This window comes from Mauremys mutica, chromosome 9 (genome assembly GCF_020497125.1).
Source record: "Mauremys mutica isolate MM-2020 ecotype Southern chromosome 9, ASM2049712v1, whole genome shotgun sequence".
In the NCBI taxonomy this organism is placed as follows: Eukaryota; Metazoa; Chordata; order Testudines; family Geoemydidae; genus Mauremys; species Mauremys mutica.
Genome location: NC_059080.1, coordinates 11633431 through 11651819, shown reverse-complemented (window position 1 = coordinate 11651819; position 18389 = coordinate 11633431). Strand labels below are relative to the sequence as shown.

At 46.9% G+C, this 18389-nt stretch overlaps 1 protein-coding gene across 3 annotated transcripts in view; it reads left to right on the top strand.

Moving 5' to 3' along the window:
• Nucleotides 1-3799: 3799 nt before the first annotated feature.
• The window catches only part of TBC1D8B (TBC1 domain family member 8B), a 60936-nt gene continuing 46346 nt past the window's right edge, over nt 3800-18389 (top strand). For 2 of the 3 annotated variants that reach the window (XM_045031580.1, XM_045031579.1), the window contains exon 1: nt 11640-11822. In XM_045031580.1, coding sequence (XP_044887515.1) covers nt 11696-11822 — 127 coding nt within the window. In that variant the 5' untranslated portion in view covers nt 11640-11695. Of the gene's footprint in view, nt 3872-11639; nt 11823-18389 lie in introns of those variants that run through there. The other variant, XM_045031581.1, reaches the window with a different exon arrangement.

Genomic DNA, 18389 nt, shown 5'->3' with positions numbered 1-18389 from the left:
GTGATTTACACATCCTTCTAAGTGTTGAACTGCCCACTTTGTATTTACATAAATATTCTTTGGTATGTAATGTACAAGCAGTGATAGGAGTGGCGCTCTAGGCAAGCTAGAAATAGGAACTTGCCTGGGGCTAGGGTTGGTCCTTTGTATATTAATAAAAATGGTTAACAATGTGTCTGAGGCTTGGTCCTCTGCTGCAAGAGAACAATAACTGACATATAATCCTAAAAAGCTGTAGGCTTCTGTCTTATTTTGCAGTTCATTTGTTTTCATTGTACATAGTGCATGCTCCATTAAAATATTTGCAAATACAGAGTACAGGGAATACTGAGGTACTTGCAAATGGTAATGGCATAGACCTTAATGACTACCATATAAGCAGTAGGTTACCACTGGGAAATCTGGATATCTCCATTTTTATTCTGTTCATCGAGAGAAACCAGAGCAGATTAGGTCCACTCAGGCTCCTGTGGTCATGCTCCTGAAGAAATTCTGCTCAAGGGGCTTGAGTCAGACATAAGTTTGGGTTCTTTGCAGGAAATCATGCTGGAAAAATTTCTACTCAATGAGATGATGTGTCAAAATAGGTCAATGATGTGAACTGTCATGTGTGCTATTACCTTTCATAACCCAAGACTTTTCAGCGGTGAGATTTTGAACACTGTATTGTTCCTAAAAGTCTGAAAGGATTTATTTATCATCTAAGGATATGTCTACGCTACGAAATTAGGTTGATTTAATAGAAGTTGATTTTTTAGAAATCAATTTGATAGTTGATTGTGCATGCCCCCACTAAGCGCATTAAGTCGGCGGAGTGCGTCCACAGTACCGAGGCGAGCATCGACTTTCAGAGCGTTGCACTGTGGTAGCTATCCCGCAGTCTCCACCGCCCATTGGAATTCTGGGTTGAGCTTCCAGTGCCTGATCGGGCAAAAACATTGTCGCGGGGGGTTCTGGGTACATGTCGTCAGGCTCCCCTTTCCCTCCATGAAAGCAACCGCAGACAATCGTTTTGCGCCTTTTTCCCTTAGTTTACCCATGCAGATGACATACCATGGCAAGCATGGAGCCCACTCAGCTCACTGTCACTGTATGTCTCCTGGGTGCTACTGGCAGACGCGGTAATGCAGTGCTACACAGCAGCATCCCCTTGCCTTGCCTTGCGGATGGCAGATGGTGCAATATGACTGCTAACCATTGTTGTTGTCCCATGGGTGCTCCTGGCCGACCTCGGTTAGGTCAGTGGGGTGCGCCTGGGCAGACATGGGAATGACTCCAGGTCATTCTCTTCTTTAAGTTTTGTCTAATGGAGATTCAATCCTGCCTGGAATATCATGCCAGTTGGAGACTTCTGCCTCAGGCTACTCTCCCAGTCGGCAGCACTGCGCAGTCACACCTACCCCCTACTCCCATGGCTCATGAAGCCTGGACAGTGGTAAGGAGCAGTTCAACCATAGGCTGAGCAAGTGCGTAATGGTGGTAGAATGTGCCTTTGGACATTTAAATGCTCGCTGGCACAGTTTACTGACTCGGTTAGACCTCAGCGAAACCAATATTCCCATCATTATTGCTGCTTGCTCTGTGCTCCACAATATCTGTGAGAGTAAGGGGGAGACGTTTATGGTGGGGTGGGAAGTTGAGGCAAATCGCCTGGCCACTGATTATGCGCAGCCAGACACCAGGGTGGTTGGAAGAGCACAGCAGGGCGCGCTGTGCATCAGAGAAGCTTTGAAAACCAGTTTCATGACTGGCCAAGCTACGGTGTGAAAGTTCTGTTTGTTTCTCCTCGATAAAAACCCGCCCACTTGGTTCACTCTACTTCCCTGTAAGCCAACTGCCCTCCCCTCCTCCCCCTTTGATCTCCGCTTGCAGAGGCAATAAAGTCATTGTTGTTTCAAATTCATGCATTCTTTATTAATTCGTCACACAAATGGGGGGATAACTGCCAAGCTAGCCCGGGAGGGGTGGGGGAGGAGGGAAGCACAGGGGTGGGGTAGTTGTAGCAGCACCCCCTAGAATGACATGCAGCTCATCATAGAAGCGGCATGTCTGGGGCTCTGACCCGGAGTGGCCGTTTGCCTCTGGTTCTTTGGTAGGCCTGCCTGAGCTTCTTAAGTTTCATGCGGCACTGCTGTGGGTCCCTGTTATAACCTCTGTCCTTCGTGCCCCTGGAGATTTTTTAAAATATTCTGGCATTTCGTCTTTTGGAACAGAGTTTGAATAGCATGGATTCATCTTCCCATACAGCGATCAGATGCAGTACCTCCCGTTCGGTCCATGTTGGAGCTCTTTTGCGATTCTGGGACTCCATGGTCACCTGTGCTGAGCAGCTCGCCACGCTGGCCAAACAGGAAATGAAATTCAAAAGTTCGTGGGGCTTTTCCTGTCTACCTGGCCAGTGCATCTGAGTTGAGAGTGCTGTCCAGAGTGGCCGCAATTGAGCACTCTGGGATAGCTCCTGTAGGCCAATACCGTCGAATTGTGTCCATGCTACCCCAAATTCGACCCAGCAGGGTCGATTTCAGCACTAATCCCCTCTTCGGGGAGGAGTTCAGAAATCAATTTTAAGAGCCCTTTAAGTCAACAAAAATGGCTTTGTCGTGTGGATGGGTGCAGGGTTAAATTGATCTAACGCTGCTAAATTCGACCTAAACTCGTAGTGTAGACCAGGCTTAGGCAGAAGTTCTCGAACTGTGGTCTGTGGACCACCAGTGGTCTGCAAGCTCTAAGGTGAGCGCCTGGGCGGCTGCACATGAGACACTGAAGGGCCACCCAGCTAACTAGTGGAGCCGTTCAGGCGTGGCTCCACTAATTAAGCGCCTGGATCCTGGAGAAGACACATGTGAGGTGGTGTCCGTGGGGGGAATAGGGGGTAGGTGGGAGGAGGGGAATTTGGGATATGCAGCGATGCGGTGGCCAGAGAAGGAAGCAACTTTCCCCAGCTCCAGGGCTGCAGCTGCTGTGAAGCGATGGCCCTCCTTCCCAGCCTCAGCTGTGTGGCTGCTGTGGTGGGGGAGAGGGAGAGAGCCCCACCCCCTTCCCAGCCCCAGCTCGGGGGCTTCTTCGGTGGGGGAGAGAGGGCACATCCATCGCATTAGAAAGGTAAGACTACTGATACACCTCTACCCCGATATAACGCTGTACTCGGGAGCCAAAAAATCTTACCGCGTTATAGGTGAAACCACGTTATATTGAACTTGCTTTAAACCGCCAGAGCACACAGCCCCACCCCCCCGGAGCGCTGCTTTACCACGTTATATCCAAATTCATGTTATATCAGGTCACATTATATCAGGGTAGAGGTATATTAAAATATGAGTTGTATGCTTTTATCTGTAGAACAAAAAACCCTCTAATTATGATGGGTTTTTTTATATGGCACTTTTATCCAAAGCACTTTACAATAGTTAGCTAACGGTACAAACAACATTTGGAAAGATCATTAAGTGGTCCGCTGAGACCTTCAGCAATTTTCAAGTGGTTCATGGGAAAAAAAAAAGGTTGAGAACCACCTTAAAAACTAACAAATGTATTTGGGCATAAGCTTTTGTGGGTAAAAAACCTCACTTCTTCAGATACTATCCTCTCGTGTATCCTGGCTGCTTATATAGTCCCAGCTCCTGCCGGGGGAGGCGGGGGGGCAATATTTACTTTCATCCAATTAGCCCCTCAGCTGTATCTCTACTCAGTTAATTAGCCGCCTCTGCCAACTGTCTGTCATTCAATCAGGTCCAAATTAATGTATACTGTTGGGAATTTTAAAAACCAGGTGCACCAAGTCAGCTCCTGACTCAACAGACTCCAGGAAATGGTCCATAATGTCCTTGAGGGCCTAATCATGCTCCATGAGATCCTCAAATGCTTCAGACAGGTGAGTGCTTTTCAATGCCTCATGCCTAAAGTTACCTTCATGTGAAGCCATGCAGCTGGTCAGGGCAGGCCCACACTTGGCAGCCCTGGCTAGGGCATGGGCCTGGCTATAGCGGTGGGCGGATGGATGGATTCAGCATGTCCAGGTGCCCTCTCTCGCTGCAGGGTTCCCATGGAATGCCACCTACAACTTTCACCTGCCTTCCCCTAGTAGAAACCCCCAGGGAAAAGCAAACATGGCCTGGCCTAACCTCCCCCAGGACTGAATAGCTCCTAGGCTGTGTCCACACTGGAAACTGGGGTAGGATAACTTACTTTATATTGCTGAACGTTTACATCCTACTGCTAATGTGTGTATAAAACTACAACTGCAATATCTTCATTAGCATTTTACGTTATGTTAGTAACCCTGTGTTGGCTAACCCATGACAAACACACCTTTTTTTTTTCCCTAGTGGTGACAGGCCTCCAAAGTGAAGCTACATCCTACAGGTCAATTAGCACCCCATTCTGAGGCACACCGGGGTAAATTGAGGCTGTTTTAGGGTTAAACCCAGTTAAAGCTCTGGGAACGGATTTCTCTTAAAGCATGTTTGCCCTGGAGTTTCTTACAGTGATGTAGCTACACTGCAATAGATGCCCTAGTGCAGTCCCCTATTGTAGACATGATGCACTAGTTTAAAAATACTTTACATCAGCACAGCTTACCCCAGTTCAAGCCCTTGATAAGAGTTAAACCTGATTTCTTCCCAAATTCTGCATCTCCACTGATCCCCTGAGCTTCAATCAGCGGTGCTTGGACAAGCAGCTAGAGCCGGCCAAATACTGCCAAGCGTTTTCTGTGACTGTTTGGCTGAAGTTTGCTTTGACTGTGTTTGTGCTCACATATGCTCTAGGGACTGAGTTTACTGGCAGGAGTGTTCTTGGAAAGGATGACATTTAATAAGTCGCAAACTGGAGTATATGTGCCAAAACTGATTTCGGAATACGTAATGATGAATATTCACACTGAAAACTGGATTTGAAGAGTTACACTCATCGGATCAGAGAATTAAATCACTTGCAGCACCATGTGACCTATACCACCAATCAGAACTGCTCACTAACAAACCACAGCCCAAGATTTCTTTGGTGAATAAGTCTGAATAAACAATACATGAGGGAAACTGAGTTGTTCACAGACAATTCACAAAGAGACCAAATTTGTCAGATAAATTATTTATTGTCACAAGCTTGTGGGAATCTCCTTCTTTTGTACCTATCCTATATTAATCCTAAACAAAGAGACACAGCTCATGCATAGAACACACGACTGATGATGCATTACTGTTCCACCAACAAATTTCAGTGACTGGAGCGCCAATTCCATTTGAAACAAAACAAACAAATCTAAAACACCCAAGACAGATCTAGTGATTAGAGCAAAAAGTCAGGAGTCATGTCCCACTTGTGACACAGTGTTTTGTGTGTGGCAAATCACTTAGTCATTCTGTGCCTTGGTTTACCTGTCTGTAAGATGGGGGAAAGTAGTATCTACCTACTCACAGAGATGTTGAGGCTTAATTAAATAATCTTACAGCTGGTCGAAAATGTCACCATTTTTATGACAATTTTGTCCCGTCTTTGGCTGACATTTGAAATTTAATTAACCAACATTTCTAAATGAATTTTTACCAGCTGTATAGCTACTCAAACAGGATGACATTTTTGCAAAAATTCAGTTTTTTTATTGAAATGTTCATATATGGACTGACCTTTTAGTTGGAATTCAAAATTTAAACGAAAAAAAGTATCAATTTAAAAAAATGTGACCAGCCCTATTTAAAGTTTATAAAACACTTTGAGTGAAACCATGGCCCTTTAAAGTCAATAGACGTTTGCCATTGACTTTGATAAAGCCCAGATTTCACTCTTTGGGATCCTCAGGAGGAAGGTGTTAAATAAGTGTAAAGAACTGTTATTACTATTATATAAACACATACATACACCCCTTTTATTTGGTGTTTCTTTTCCTTTTTTTAAATTTTTCTAACTACTGTCCCTCCTCCCCCTTCTTCCTATCTGATCTTCTGCCTTAGGTAGATCTGATATACTGACCTACAGGTACAGCAATTTCTACTATCTATAAGGTCATCTTGATAGTGGTATGTATAGATCAGGCAGTGGTATGATCATGTAAGCACATTACAAGTGTTACCATTCACATATGTAGTCTTCATTGCTGACACTCCCAGCTTTATGTCTATATTCTGAAAAAAAGTAATAAAATTTGAATGACCGATTATGTGAATTATAAAGGGTTATTTCTGGGTCCCTTTGGCTATTAAACTTGAATTTTCAACCCTTCTCCACAGAAACCTTTCTGCATGAGTTGGCTCACTTTTTAAATTAAGTGTAAACTACATTTAAAGAGAGGTCCAGACCACCCCCCTATCCCTAAAAATCTATTGTTGCTGATACTGGTGTGCAATCTGTTATGATGCAGCCAGCCTCCTTCATAAAAGAAGGGAGGGGAGAGATTTTCCTCTCCCATGTCCCCCAAATAGTGACCCATATTAGTGTCTTTTTTTAAATACACTGTGCTGCAGTTTTAATGTACCTTGTGTGGGTAAGAATGCAAGGCTTTCACAGGGTTGATGTTAAACATGCAAGGAGCAGCGTGGCCTAGTGTCTAGAGCACTGAACTGGGACTCAGGAGACATGGATTCTATTTGTGGTTCTGCTAATAGCCTGCTGGGTGACGGTGGGAGAGTCACTTCCCTTCTCTGTGCCCCAGTTTCCCCATCTATACAATGGGGATGCTGATACTGACCTCCTTTGTAAATTGCTATAAAATCAAAAAATATCAGGGTTGGAAGGGACCTCAGGAGGTATCTAGTCCAACCCCCTGCTCAAAGCAGGACCAATCCCAACTAAATCATCCCAGCCAGGGCTTTGTCAAGCCTGACCTTAAAAACCTCTAAGGAAGGAGATTCCACCACCTCCCTAGGTAACCCATTCCAGTGCTTCACCACCCGCCTAGCAAAATAGTTTTTCCCACTATCCAACCTAGAGCTCCCCACTGCAACTTGAGACCATTGCTCCTTGTTCTGTCATCTGCCACCACTGAGAACTGCCTAGTTCCATCCTCTTTGGAACCCCCCTTCAGGTAGTTGAAGGCTGCTATCAAATCCCCCCTCGCTCTTCTCTTCTGCAGACTAAATAAGCCCAGTTCCTGCAGCATCTCCTCATAAATCATGTGCTCCAGCCCCCTAATCATTTTTCTTGCCCTCCACTGGACTCCCTCCAATTTGTCCACACCCTTTCTGTAGTGGGGGCCCCAAAACTGGACATAATTCTCCAGATGTGGCCTCATCAGTGCTCAATAGAGGGGAATAATCACTTCCCTCAATCTGCTGGTAATGCTCCTACTAATGCAGCCCAATATGCCGTTAGCCTTCTTGGCAACAAGGGTGCACTATTGACTCATATCCAGCTTCTTGTCCATTGTAATCTCCAGGTCCTGTTCTGCAGAACCACCACTTAGCCAGTCGGTCCCCAGCCTGTAGCAGTGCATGGGATTCTTCTGGCCCAAGTGCAGGACCCTGCACTTGTCCTTGTTGAACCTCATCAGATTTCTTTTGGCCCAATCCTCCAATTTGTCTAGGTCACTCGGGACTCTATCACTACCCTCCAGCGTATCTACCTCTCCCCTCAGCTTAGTGTCATCACAAACTTGCTGAAGGTGCAATCCATCCCATCATCCAGATCATTAATGAAGATGTTGAACAAAACCAGTCCCAGGACCAGCCCCCTGGGACACTCTGCTTGATAACGGCTGCCAAACTAGACATCGAGCTGTTGATCACTACCCATTGAGCCCAACAATCTAGCCAGCTTTCTATCCACCTTATAGACCAGGAGTAGGCAACCTATGGCACGCATGCCGAAGGCAGCACGCAAGCTGATTTTCAGTGGCACTCACACTGCCTGGGTCCTGGACACTGCTCCGGGGGGGGGGCTCTGTATTTTAATTTAATTTTAAACGAAGCTTCTTAAACATTTAAAAAACCTTATTTACTTTACATACAACAATAGTTTAGTTATATATTATGAACTTATAGAAAGAGACCTTCTAAAAACATTAAAATGTATGACTGGCACGCAAAACCTTAAATTAGAGTGAATAAATGAAGACTCGGCACACCACTTCTGAAAGGTTGCCGACCTCTGTTATAGAGCATTCATCCAATCCATACTTTAACTTGCTGGCAAGTTCTATGTCCCCCTCCCTGTTCTATGAAAATCTATGAATGAAAAGTCCTATATATGAGACAGGTATTATTGTTAACCTTTAACTGCCCTTCCTTCACCTCTATCATTTTCTGTCTTTTGTTTTAATATAGATTGTCACAGTTCTTTGGGGACATGGATTTGCTCTTCCTGTGCGTCTGCACAGTGTCTAGGACATTGCATCCTGTAAATAATATTGCAGAGGGAATGCATGGTTCATGCCAGGGCACAGATTGCATCACAATCCTTGTCTGTGGCTGTAAGGAGCAGGCAGTGTGCACGTGTTGGCAGGAGCTGCGTGTGTGTGTGTGTGTATGTGTGTGTGCTGACAGGAGTAGCATGTGTGGGTTGGAGAGCTGGCAGGACTGGTTGGGGGGCAGGGACAGGCTGTGTCTATGTGTTGGGGGGCTGGCAGAGACAGGCTCTGTGTGTTTGGGGTGGCAGGGACAGGCTGTGTGTTGGGGGTGGGAGAGAGAGCGTGTGTGTGTGTGTGTGTGGTATGCCCACATCTCCATGGTACGCCCACAACTTGAATACTGTGTGCAGATGTGGATGCCTCATCTCAAAAAAGATATATATTGGAATTGGCAAAGGTCGAGAAAAGGGCAACAACAATGATTAGGGGTATGGAATGGCTGCCATATGAGGAGAGATTAATATAACTGGGACTTTTCAGCTTGGAAAAGAGACGGCTAAGGGGAAATATGATAGAGGTCTATAAAATCATGACTGGTGTGGAGAAAGTAACTAAGGAAGTGTTGTTTACTACTTCTCGTAACACAAGAACTTGGGGTCACCAAATGAAATTAATAGGCAGCAGATTTAAAACAAGTAAAAGGAAGTATTTCTTCACACAATATACAGTCAACTTGTGGAACTCCTTGTCAGAGGATGTTATGAAGGCCAAGACCATAACAGAATTAAAAAAAACACTATATAGGTTCATGGAGGATAGGTCCATCGATAGCTATTAGCCAGGATGGGCAGGAATGGTGTCCCTAGCCTCTGTTTGCCAGAAGCTGGGAATGAGCAACAAGGGATGGATCACTTGATGATTACCTGTTTTATTCATTTCCTCTGGGGCACCTGGCACTGGCCACTGTTGGAAGACAGGATACTGGGCTAGCTGGACCCTTGGTCTGACCCAGTAGGGGGCCATTCTCATGTTGTGTGTGTGTTGGGGTTATCAGGGGCAGGCTGTGTGTGTGTTGTGGTGCTGGCAGGGACAGGTTGTGTGGGTGTGTGTTGGTGGGGCTGGCAGGGAACATAACATAAGAACGGCCATATTGGGTCAGACCAAAGGTCCATCTAGCCCAGTATCTGTCTACCGACAGTGGCCAATTCTAGGTGCCTCAGAGGGAGTGAACCTAACAGGTAATGATCAAGTGATCTCTCTCCCGCCATCCATCTCCTCCCTCTGACAAACAGAGGCTAGGGACACCATTCCTTACCCAACCTGGCTAATAGCCATTAATGGACTTAATCTCCATGAATTTATCCAGTTCTCTTTTAAACGCTGTTATAGTCCTAGCTTTCACAACCTCCTCAGGCAAGGAGTTCCACAAGTTGACTGTGCGCTGTGTGAAGAACTTCCTTTTGTTTTAAACTTGCTGCCTATTAGTTTCATTGGGTGACCCCTAGTTCTTGTATTATGGGAATAAGTAAATAACTTTTCCTTATCTACTTTCTCCACATCACTTATGATTTAATATACCTCTATTATATCCCCCCTTAGTCTCCTCTTTTCCAAGCTGAAAAGTCCTAGCCTCTTTAATCTCTCCTCATATGGGACCCATTCCAAACCCCTAATCATTTTAGTTGCCCTTCTCTGAACCTTTTCTAGTGCCTAGAGCCAGGCTGTGGGTGTGTGCATTGCCCGAAGCCCACACCTCTCCCAGGCCCTGGTACCAAATGGCTGAGGTCGGTGCCAGCCCATTTGCAGACAGCTGTGGGGAGTCCCACCGCCCTGTCACAGGACAGGGTCTGTGGTGCTGGCAGAGACAGGCTGCGTGTGTGTTGGGGATGTCAGGGACAGGCTGTGTGTGTGTGTTGGGGGTGTCAGGGACTGGCTGTGGGTGTGTGCATGTTGGGGTGCTGGCAGGGACAAGCTCTGTGTGTGTGTGTTGGGGTTAGGGTGACCAGATGTCCCTGATTTTATAGGGACAGTCCTGATATTTGGGGCTTTTTTCTATATAGATGCCTATTACCCCCCACCCTGTCCTGATTTTTCACACTTGCTATCTGGTGACCCTAATTGGGGTGCTGGCAGGGAGAAGCTGTGTGTGTGTTGCGGGTGTCAGGACAGGCTGTGTGGGTGTTGGGGGACTAGCAGGGACAGGCTGTGTATGTTGGGGGTGTCAGACAGGCTCTAGGGGTGTGTTGGGGCACTGGCAGGGACAGGCTGTGTGTGTGTGTGTGTGGGTTGGGGTGCTGGCAAGGACAGGGTGTGTGTATGGGTTGGGGGGGTGTCAGGGACAGGGTGTGGGTTGTGGGGCTGGCAGGGACAGGCTGTGTGTGTGGGGGGCGCGCTGGCAAGGACAGGGGGTGTGTATTGGGGGGTGTCAGGGACGGGGGGTGGGTTGGCAGGGACAGGGTGTGTGTGTTGGGTGTCTCAGGGACAGGCTGTGGGTGTGGGTTGAGGGGGTGTCAGGGACAGGCAGTGGGTGTGTCAGGGACAGGGTGTGGGTTGGGGGGCTGGCAGGGACAGGCAGTGGGTGTGTGTTGGGGGTGTGTCAGGGACAGGGTGTGGGTTGGGGGCTGGCAGGGACAGGCTGGGTGTGTGTGTGCCGGGGGGGTGTCAGGGGCAGGCTGTGGGTTGGGGGCTGGCAGGGACAGGCAGTGGGTGTGTGTTGGGGCTGTGTGAGGGGCAGGGTGTGGGTTGGGGGCTGGCAGGGACAGGCAGTGGGTGTGTGTGTGCTGGGGGTGTGTCAGGGACAGGGTGTGGGTTGGGGGGCTGGCAGGGACAGGCAGTGGGTGTGTGTGTGCCGGGGGTGTGTCAGGGACAGGGTGTGGGTGTGGGTTGGGGGGCTGGCAGGGACAGGCTGGGTGTGTGTGTGCCGGGGGGGTGTCAGGGACAGGGTGTGGGTGTGGGTTGGGGGCTGGCAGGGGCAGGCTGTGTGTGTGTGTGCCGGGGGTGTGTCAGGGGCAGGCTGTGTGTGTCGGGGGTGTCCGCTGCCCGAAGCCCGCACCTCTCCCAGGGCCTGGTACCAAATGGCCGAGGTCGGTGCCAGCCCGTGTGCGGGGAGCCCCGCCGCCCTGCCACACCCGCGCGCCGAGCAGGGAACCCAGCCCCCAGCGGTCGGGCTGCGCGGTCACTCGGCCACCACTAGGCAAGCGCGGGGGACAACCCCGCCCCGCCCCCTCACGACCCGCCTCCCTCACGGCGGCGCGCCGGCCGCTGGGGCTGGTCGTGCAGGGCGGAGCCCGGACCGCGGCCGCCAGCGAACTACATCTCCCGGCGGGCCCGGCGGCTGGCGGCGCCCCCCCGCTCGGCGGAGCTTGGCAGGCCGGCTGTGTACGTGGGCGCGGAGCGGGGCATGAGGCGGGCGCCGAGATGTGGCTGAAGCCCGAGGAGGTGCTGCTGAAGAGCGCCCTCAAGCTGTGGGTGCTGGAGCGCTCCAACCGCTACTTCGTGCTGCAGCGGAGGCGAGGCTACGGGGAGGACGGCGGGGGGCTGGCAGGTGAGCGGCCCGCCCCCGGGGGGCGCCGTGCCGGCCCGGCCCGGCCGCGGCGGGGCTGGGAGCCTCTGCCCCGCGGAGCTCGTGGCGAGCGGTGGGGCGGGGTGGGGCTGCCGAGACCCAGCGGGGCAGAGCCGGGCACAGCTCTTGGGCTGGTCGCGCTGGGGTGTGATGTCCGGGACCCTGCTCCTGGGGAGGCTGCTGCAGAGGAGATGGTGTCTGGCAGCGACGACGGGTCACTGTTGACAGTGGGGGCGGGGCACAGGTTAAAGCAGCAGTTTTCAAACTTTCGGAGCTGAGCCCCCGTCTTTGGTTGCGTTCCCACCCCCCCCCTTGGTGCTCCTGAGTCCTGCCGTGGTGGGAGGAAGCCCAAGCCAGCTGGCATCGCTGCTTCCCCCCACCTCCAGTGTTCCTCTGAACCCACCCCCCAAGGGGGCCGTGCCTCCCAGTTTGAAAACCTCTGATTTAAAAATTCTGGTGCAGTGGGTTTTAGGACAGGGCATATAAACCCTGGCCGACATTGGGGAGCACATGACCCCTCCTGCCCCCCCCCTCACCCCCCGTCACTTCTGGACTGTCTGAAGGGGATAACAGGTCTTTGTTCTCAATGTAACAAGCTTCACTTTATAAAAAGTTTAGGCTGTAAAAAATCTGATCTCTACTCATTTGTCCAACTCCTGGGCGCTACTGTCATGGAGCAGGAGCCCGTTATGCTAGGTGCTGTACAAACTGAATTCCCTCCTTACTAAACTGTGGCTCCTCTTTGCTTTACTTTTCCAGGAGAAATGCAACCTCCTGGATGTCTAGGAGGGTTTAGTTCTTAACATAACTTAAGAACATAAGAACAGCCGTACCGGGTCAGACCAAAGGTCCATCTAGCCCAGTATCTGTCTACCGACAGTGGCCAATGCCAGGTGCCCCAGAGGGAGTGAACCTAACAGGCAATGATCAAGTGATCTCTCTCCTGCCATCCAGCTCCATCCTCTGACAAACAGAGGCTAGGGACACCATTCTTACCCATCCTAGCTAATAGCCATTTATGGACTTAGCCACCATGAATTTGGATGCTCTGGAAGAGTCACTCCTTTCTGGGTTATCCAAGGCAGTCTCAGCTGTGGCATTGTGAATGACAGAGAGATTTTTAGAAGTGTGCATGTGAGGGTTTAATCATCTCATTGAAACCTAGTGTAGAATCTTCCATCCTGATGGGGAAAGATGCACTATCCGGCCTGTGAGACAATGAATCCTGACTCCAGAATGAATGTTGGTGGGTCTGGATATGCCATCCTTATGTTGGAGATGTGGATACTGCTGGGCACGCAGGTCATTTGCAGGGAAGAAAGGACTATGAAAGGAATCATTAGTAATCCAATAAACCTCCCATAAGGCTGCAACAGATTTCTAAGAATACAGAGAAAAAGAGGTTTGGGTTTAGGAATCAAGGGTGATTCTGGTCATAAACACCACTGTAAAAGTGTCAGGTTGTTTAATTATGATCTCACCTCTTCCGGGGAAGGACTGTTTTGAGCAGCAGCTGCTGCTTTTGTTGGGCAGTTAAGTGCTTTTCCAGGGAAGGTAAATCATGTATGTGCATTGGCCTCTCTCTCATCCTAGTTTTAAATCTGGCATCTTTGGAGACCAAAGTAAGCCCTACCCATTGTCACTCACTTGGCCTGAAGATTATCTTTCTGTATGCTGCTACTTATTTAAAAATTGTGATTGCAACAAAATGTAGAGCTGTCTCCAAAATTAAAAGTTCACTCTTTTAAAGATGAATTTTCTCCACTAAATAATGTGTATTTATTGATAGTTGTCCGAGTGTATGTTCTGAGCCCTTGTCTTTTCTGAAGGTGACATCTCTGTGATTAGTTCCATGTCCTTGATGATATTCATCAGTATGGAAGGACATGTGTACAAATATATTCCTACTGTGCTCCCCCTAATCCTTGTGGCATTACACAGTTGATGCCTGTCTCTTTCACCATTAGTATCATGGCAACTCTTGTTTAGAAAAATGTCATTGTTGAATGGCCAGAGGATAAAATTGCAGCGTATTCTTGAAATAAAATTTTATATAATGAGGGTTAGGAAGAGATGGTCTATGAAACACATGTTTGCAGTTATATATGCTTTCATGGCTATAAAATATATACTTTCAAGGTGTTAATTAACATAATTGGCTATGTTTGTCGAGTTTTTAGATCTTTATATTGCTAGGTGCCATAAACTTAAAAGCTATACTTTATCAAATACAGTGAACATCTCCCTGGGTCAGAGTACAGTGAACATCTCCCTGGGTCAGAGTACAGTCTTGCTCCACTTAGTGGCCTCCCCTAGACCACACCTTGTAAGCAGGACACCGTCCTACAATCAGATTTGTGTATGTGACCCCTGTGGGTCTGATTACAGGATCAGGGCACAAGTTTATAACCAGTTGGTGACGTGGTTCGCTCTAAATCATGGTTTGTTTCTACACGCAGCATGATTAATACTTGCTTAGTAACCGTGGTAGGTGAAACGCCAAAGGCCTGTGCGGGTATTTGATTGTCTTTATGTAATCAGTCCAGTGCGCACTCTTTTCCTTTCCCTTTTTCCTTACCTTTCTTAGATGAGACTCCCTCCTCCCCCTAATTATGCAGCATGCTTTGGAACTTGTTTGGCTGTTTCCCCTTCCTCATAGTTCCATGCATGGTAGGACATCGATATGCATTGCCTTATGTGCTGCAGGTGCCAGTCTGTGTCCGCATCCTCTGGCTGTTCTGTCTCCTGCGGAGGCGTTATGAGATCGTAGCTCAGATTTTTCCAAAATGCACTGTTACAGATACATTTAGTCAGAGTGGCAGATGTGAATGCAAAAACACAGTTATGATGGCAGCAAAGCTGCAAGGTATATACAGCAGTGTTTGTTGTAACTGGGATCAGATGAGAATGTCCTGACCTGGTTACAAAGACATGGCGATACTTGTAATGCAGGTAGGACCTTATTTAGAAGAGTAATATCCCTGCAGTAGTCACAGGAGAGAACTCACTAACAAAAATACCAGTCTTTCAATGAAGAGGTAGAATGATTTATTTGCTGATATTTTTCTGGCTGTCTCAAGTGGTTGCTCAACCTTTCAGCTTGAGGTACTTGGACAAGATGGAAAATCAAAAAGATTTTCTGGATTATATACATTGCTGGAACCAAATCCTCCCTGCTCACTAAGCTATGAGTCTCATATGAGTCTGAGAAAGGGGGTTCCTTGGAGGTGGGGAAAGGAATTACCATTTTCCTTCAGGGTTGAACTTCTTAATGGCTATTACTGCAGTCCTGAGTCCATAGTAGTCCTTACTGCTGTAGCCAGTTCTGTAGGAGCCATGGCTTGTTAATCCATATTGTGACCCTGCTGTCTCTTTTTCTTGGATAGTCCACAACCCCAGAAGCAGGGAAGGAGCGGCTGCAGATCTGGACTTGATTTGCATGAGTTGGAGAAGTCTTGTCCTCCTGTCCCTCTGTGAACATGGATTTTACCCTTCGTAATTTCACCAAAAGAAAATTGTGTTTTAAAATGTAATCATCTAGTGGGAATGAAAGGCAGTGTTTTTCAGTGACAATGTGTGTGTCTTTGATAGAATAAGCTCTTAGACTTATTCAAAAGTACTTGGATATCGCTGCTTAATCTTACAGGGAGGTTTTTTTTTAGCATGATCGGCAGGGCACAGGAAATGAGTGATTTGGTATGTAATAGTGGGATGGCTGCTGCTGCATTATTAAATGTATAGTAACAATGTATGGTAGAAAGGATTTGACTGGCTTCTGTTTTACTAGACTGAACCTTTCAAATGGCTGGCTTGCAGCAGGTTTCCAACTATGGTAGAAAATAGGATGAAAACTTACTATGTTATGGTCTTGTGTGATCTGTTCAGCACTTAGCCTTAGCCTTCCAGCACTGTTGGAGGTGACTCCCAGCTGTTGAGAATTATGGGAGGTGTTGTGGAACAGGAGGGGCCAAAGCAGGAGGAGCAGAGTGACGGGGCTGGATGTGAGGTTGGTGAGGCATGCTGGAGCAAGTCCTCAGAGGGATTATTAAAAGGTGCTATTGCAAAAATGACATGATCTAGAATCTTTCACTCTGTTTTATTCATTAGTGATCACTGAGAACTAGTCCCTTACAGCAGTATTTTAGAAGTTGGTATAGTTTGTTTTGGAGATAGTCATTAAGAATAATTGAACTATTAAGAACATTGCAAGCTGCCCTCAGCATTTATAAAATCTTAGCAGCAGAGAGAGCTGCCTGGGAGACTGCACAACTCCTAAGTTCCACTGGGCCTGAAAGTGCTGCCACAACCAAAGCCTTTTCTAGTCCTGGGAAGCTAATCATCTCTACATTCTCCTGGGACCTAGTTGTTTTCCTTGATCCTGCAGGAGTCCTGGAGACTCTCTCTTCCTGTGACACTCTGTAGGACTAGAGAGTGTCCTTGGTATTCCAGAGCTTGTTAGCAGAACAGGAGGAGAGAGATGCAGGACCTGTAATATCTGTAGTGCTTAAATGCTCTTCAGGGTTGAAGCTGTAGTCAAGACCTTCTCTCTAATGGAGCTGCTGGTAAAGCTGCTTGTACTCACTGGTCCTGGAGCAAATACTAGTCTTTCTGCCTATTTGTTTTAGGGAGAACTTCTTACTGCTACTTCTTACTACTCCCAGTCCCAGCTTTTTACCACAAATACTTGTATATAAGCCTACTCGGTCAGTGTTTTTTTTAAAGCTGATGTTGATACTTAACTTGCAGTAGGGGAGACGGATTGATTCACCAGTTGGTTTATTTGTGTAAATTAAGGTATTTATAAGTCCAAATATACCAGGATTTTGGCTTCTTGTATTGCCCATAGCATGTATTCAGACTTGCACACATTTTAATTTATGTAGCCAAGGGGAGCATTTCAGTACAATTTTTAGTTAATATGTGAACAAGAAAGCTCCAGAAAACAGTAATTTACTTTACTTTCAAATAAATCAAAGGAACTGAAAGGATTTGCTTAAGCTCCCCGCTTAAAATCACCTCTGAGCTGAGGTGAAGTTCAGTGGCAATACATTTTTTCCAAAAATTATGAACATGTGAAAATAATAGGTTATAACCTAAGTCCTGAGTATATACTTGAATTGCTCAATGTACGTAAAAAGTCATGATGTAACTTTAAATATATTGGGCACTGCAGTATATAAATAATACATTTTCTAAGCAGTTTTTAGAAATACGACTCACTGTTTCATTACCTGTTTCAACAGAAGCTGACATGATACCAATACTCCTATAAGGAGCACTGAACTAAGTCTGATGTAAAGCAGGACTTAGTAAATTCAGTTGCTGTTTGAAGGTTGGAGAAAACAGGGTTTTACAAGGTTGTAAAGTGCTATTTTTAATTGAGTTATTTAAAACTACTCTTAAATTAATCAGAATTTATCTCTCTATCTGTTACTTCACAGCAGCTTTAAAAGTCCCCTGATTTCTCATACATTCACATGGCATCTGGAGTTCTTGAGTGAAAGCAAAATTGTAGAGACAAGCTGGAGATAAAGAGTTCTTCTTCAGCTCTGTGTTGCTTGAAAAAGCTTGTCTTTTTCACTAACAGAAGTTGGTCCAACAAAAGATATTACCTGACCCCCTTCCCCCCCCCTTGTCTCTCTAATATCCTGGGACCAAAACAGCTACAACAACACTGCATACAGTGTTTATTTTAGGCTATTGGGAAAGCCTTTTGTTGGTTCTTCAGCAGCTAGTGCTTGCAGGCAGAGAATTTCTTACGGAAGTGTTTTTGGGAAAAAATATATTTGAAGCCACTCTGCTTTTCTAGTCGTGTGTTCTGTTTTTGAAGTAATACTCTCCTCTCATACTTTGCCTGGGATATTTGCATGAAACAGAATCTTTGTTTTTTGAGGTTCACCTGCTTTTATTTCCTCATCTGAAGTTACACCATGATGTCAGAGGAGTGTATGCTGCTGGGAAAATTGTCATCTGAAACTGTGGATTACTGTTTCAAGTGGAGAATAAATAGAGGGGAGAGAGGAACTCTGCAGCACAGATGCTCCTAAATTGGCTGCAGCTGAGAAGCACACATTGCAATTCAGCTGGGAGGGGTTGACAAAGTTGGCTTTAAGTCACCTTTGCCCCTCAGCTGAATACTCAGCTTGCCAGATGCTATACCAGTCCCTGAAATAAACTTGAGCATCCTTCTGGATGCTGAATTTGCACTGGGCAAAAGCTATTCCATTTGCTTGTGAAGTGTCTTTTGCTCTTCCTTATTATTTACTTGTGTTATGATTGTGCTCAGAATCCCTAGCTGGTCTTGTATTTTTTAATACATTATATTTCAAATGCTTTAACTCTTAGGTCTATATCTAGGCACCTAAATAGGGCCCTGATCCTGTAGACACTTATGCATGTTCTTAACTATAAACACCTATTGGGCACAGATATTAGAGGGGTAGCCGTGTTATTCTGGATCTGTAAAAAGCAACAGTGAGTCCTGTGGCCCCTTAAAGACTAACAGATATATTGGAGCATAAGCTTTCGTGGGTGAATACCCACTTTGTC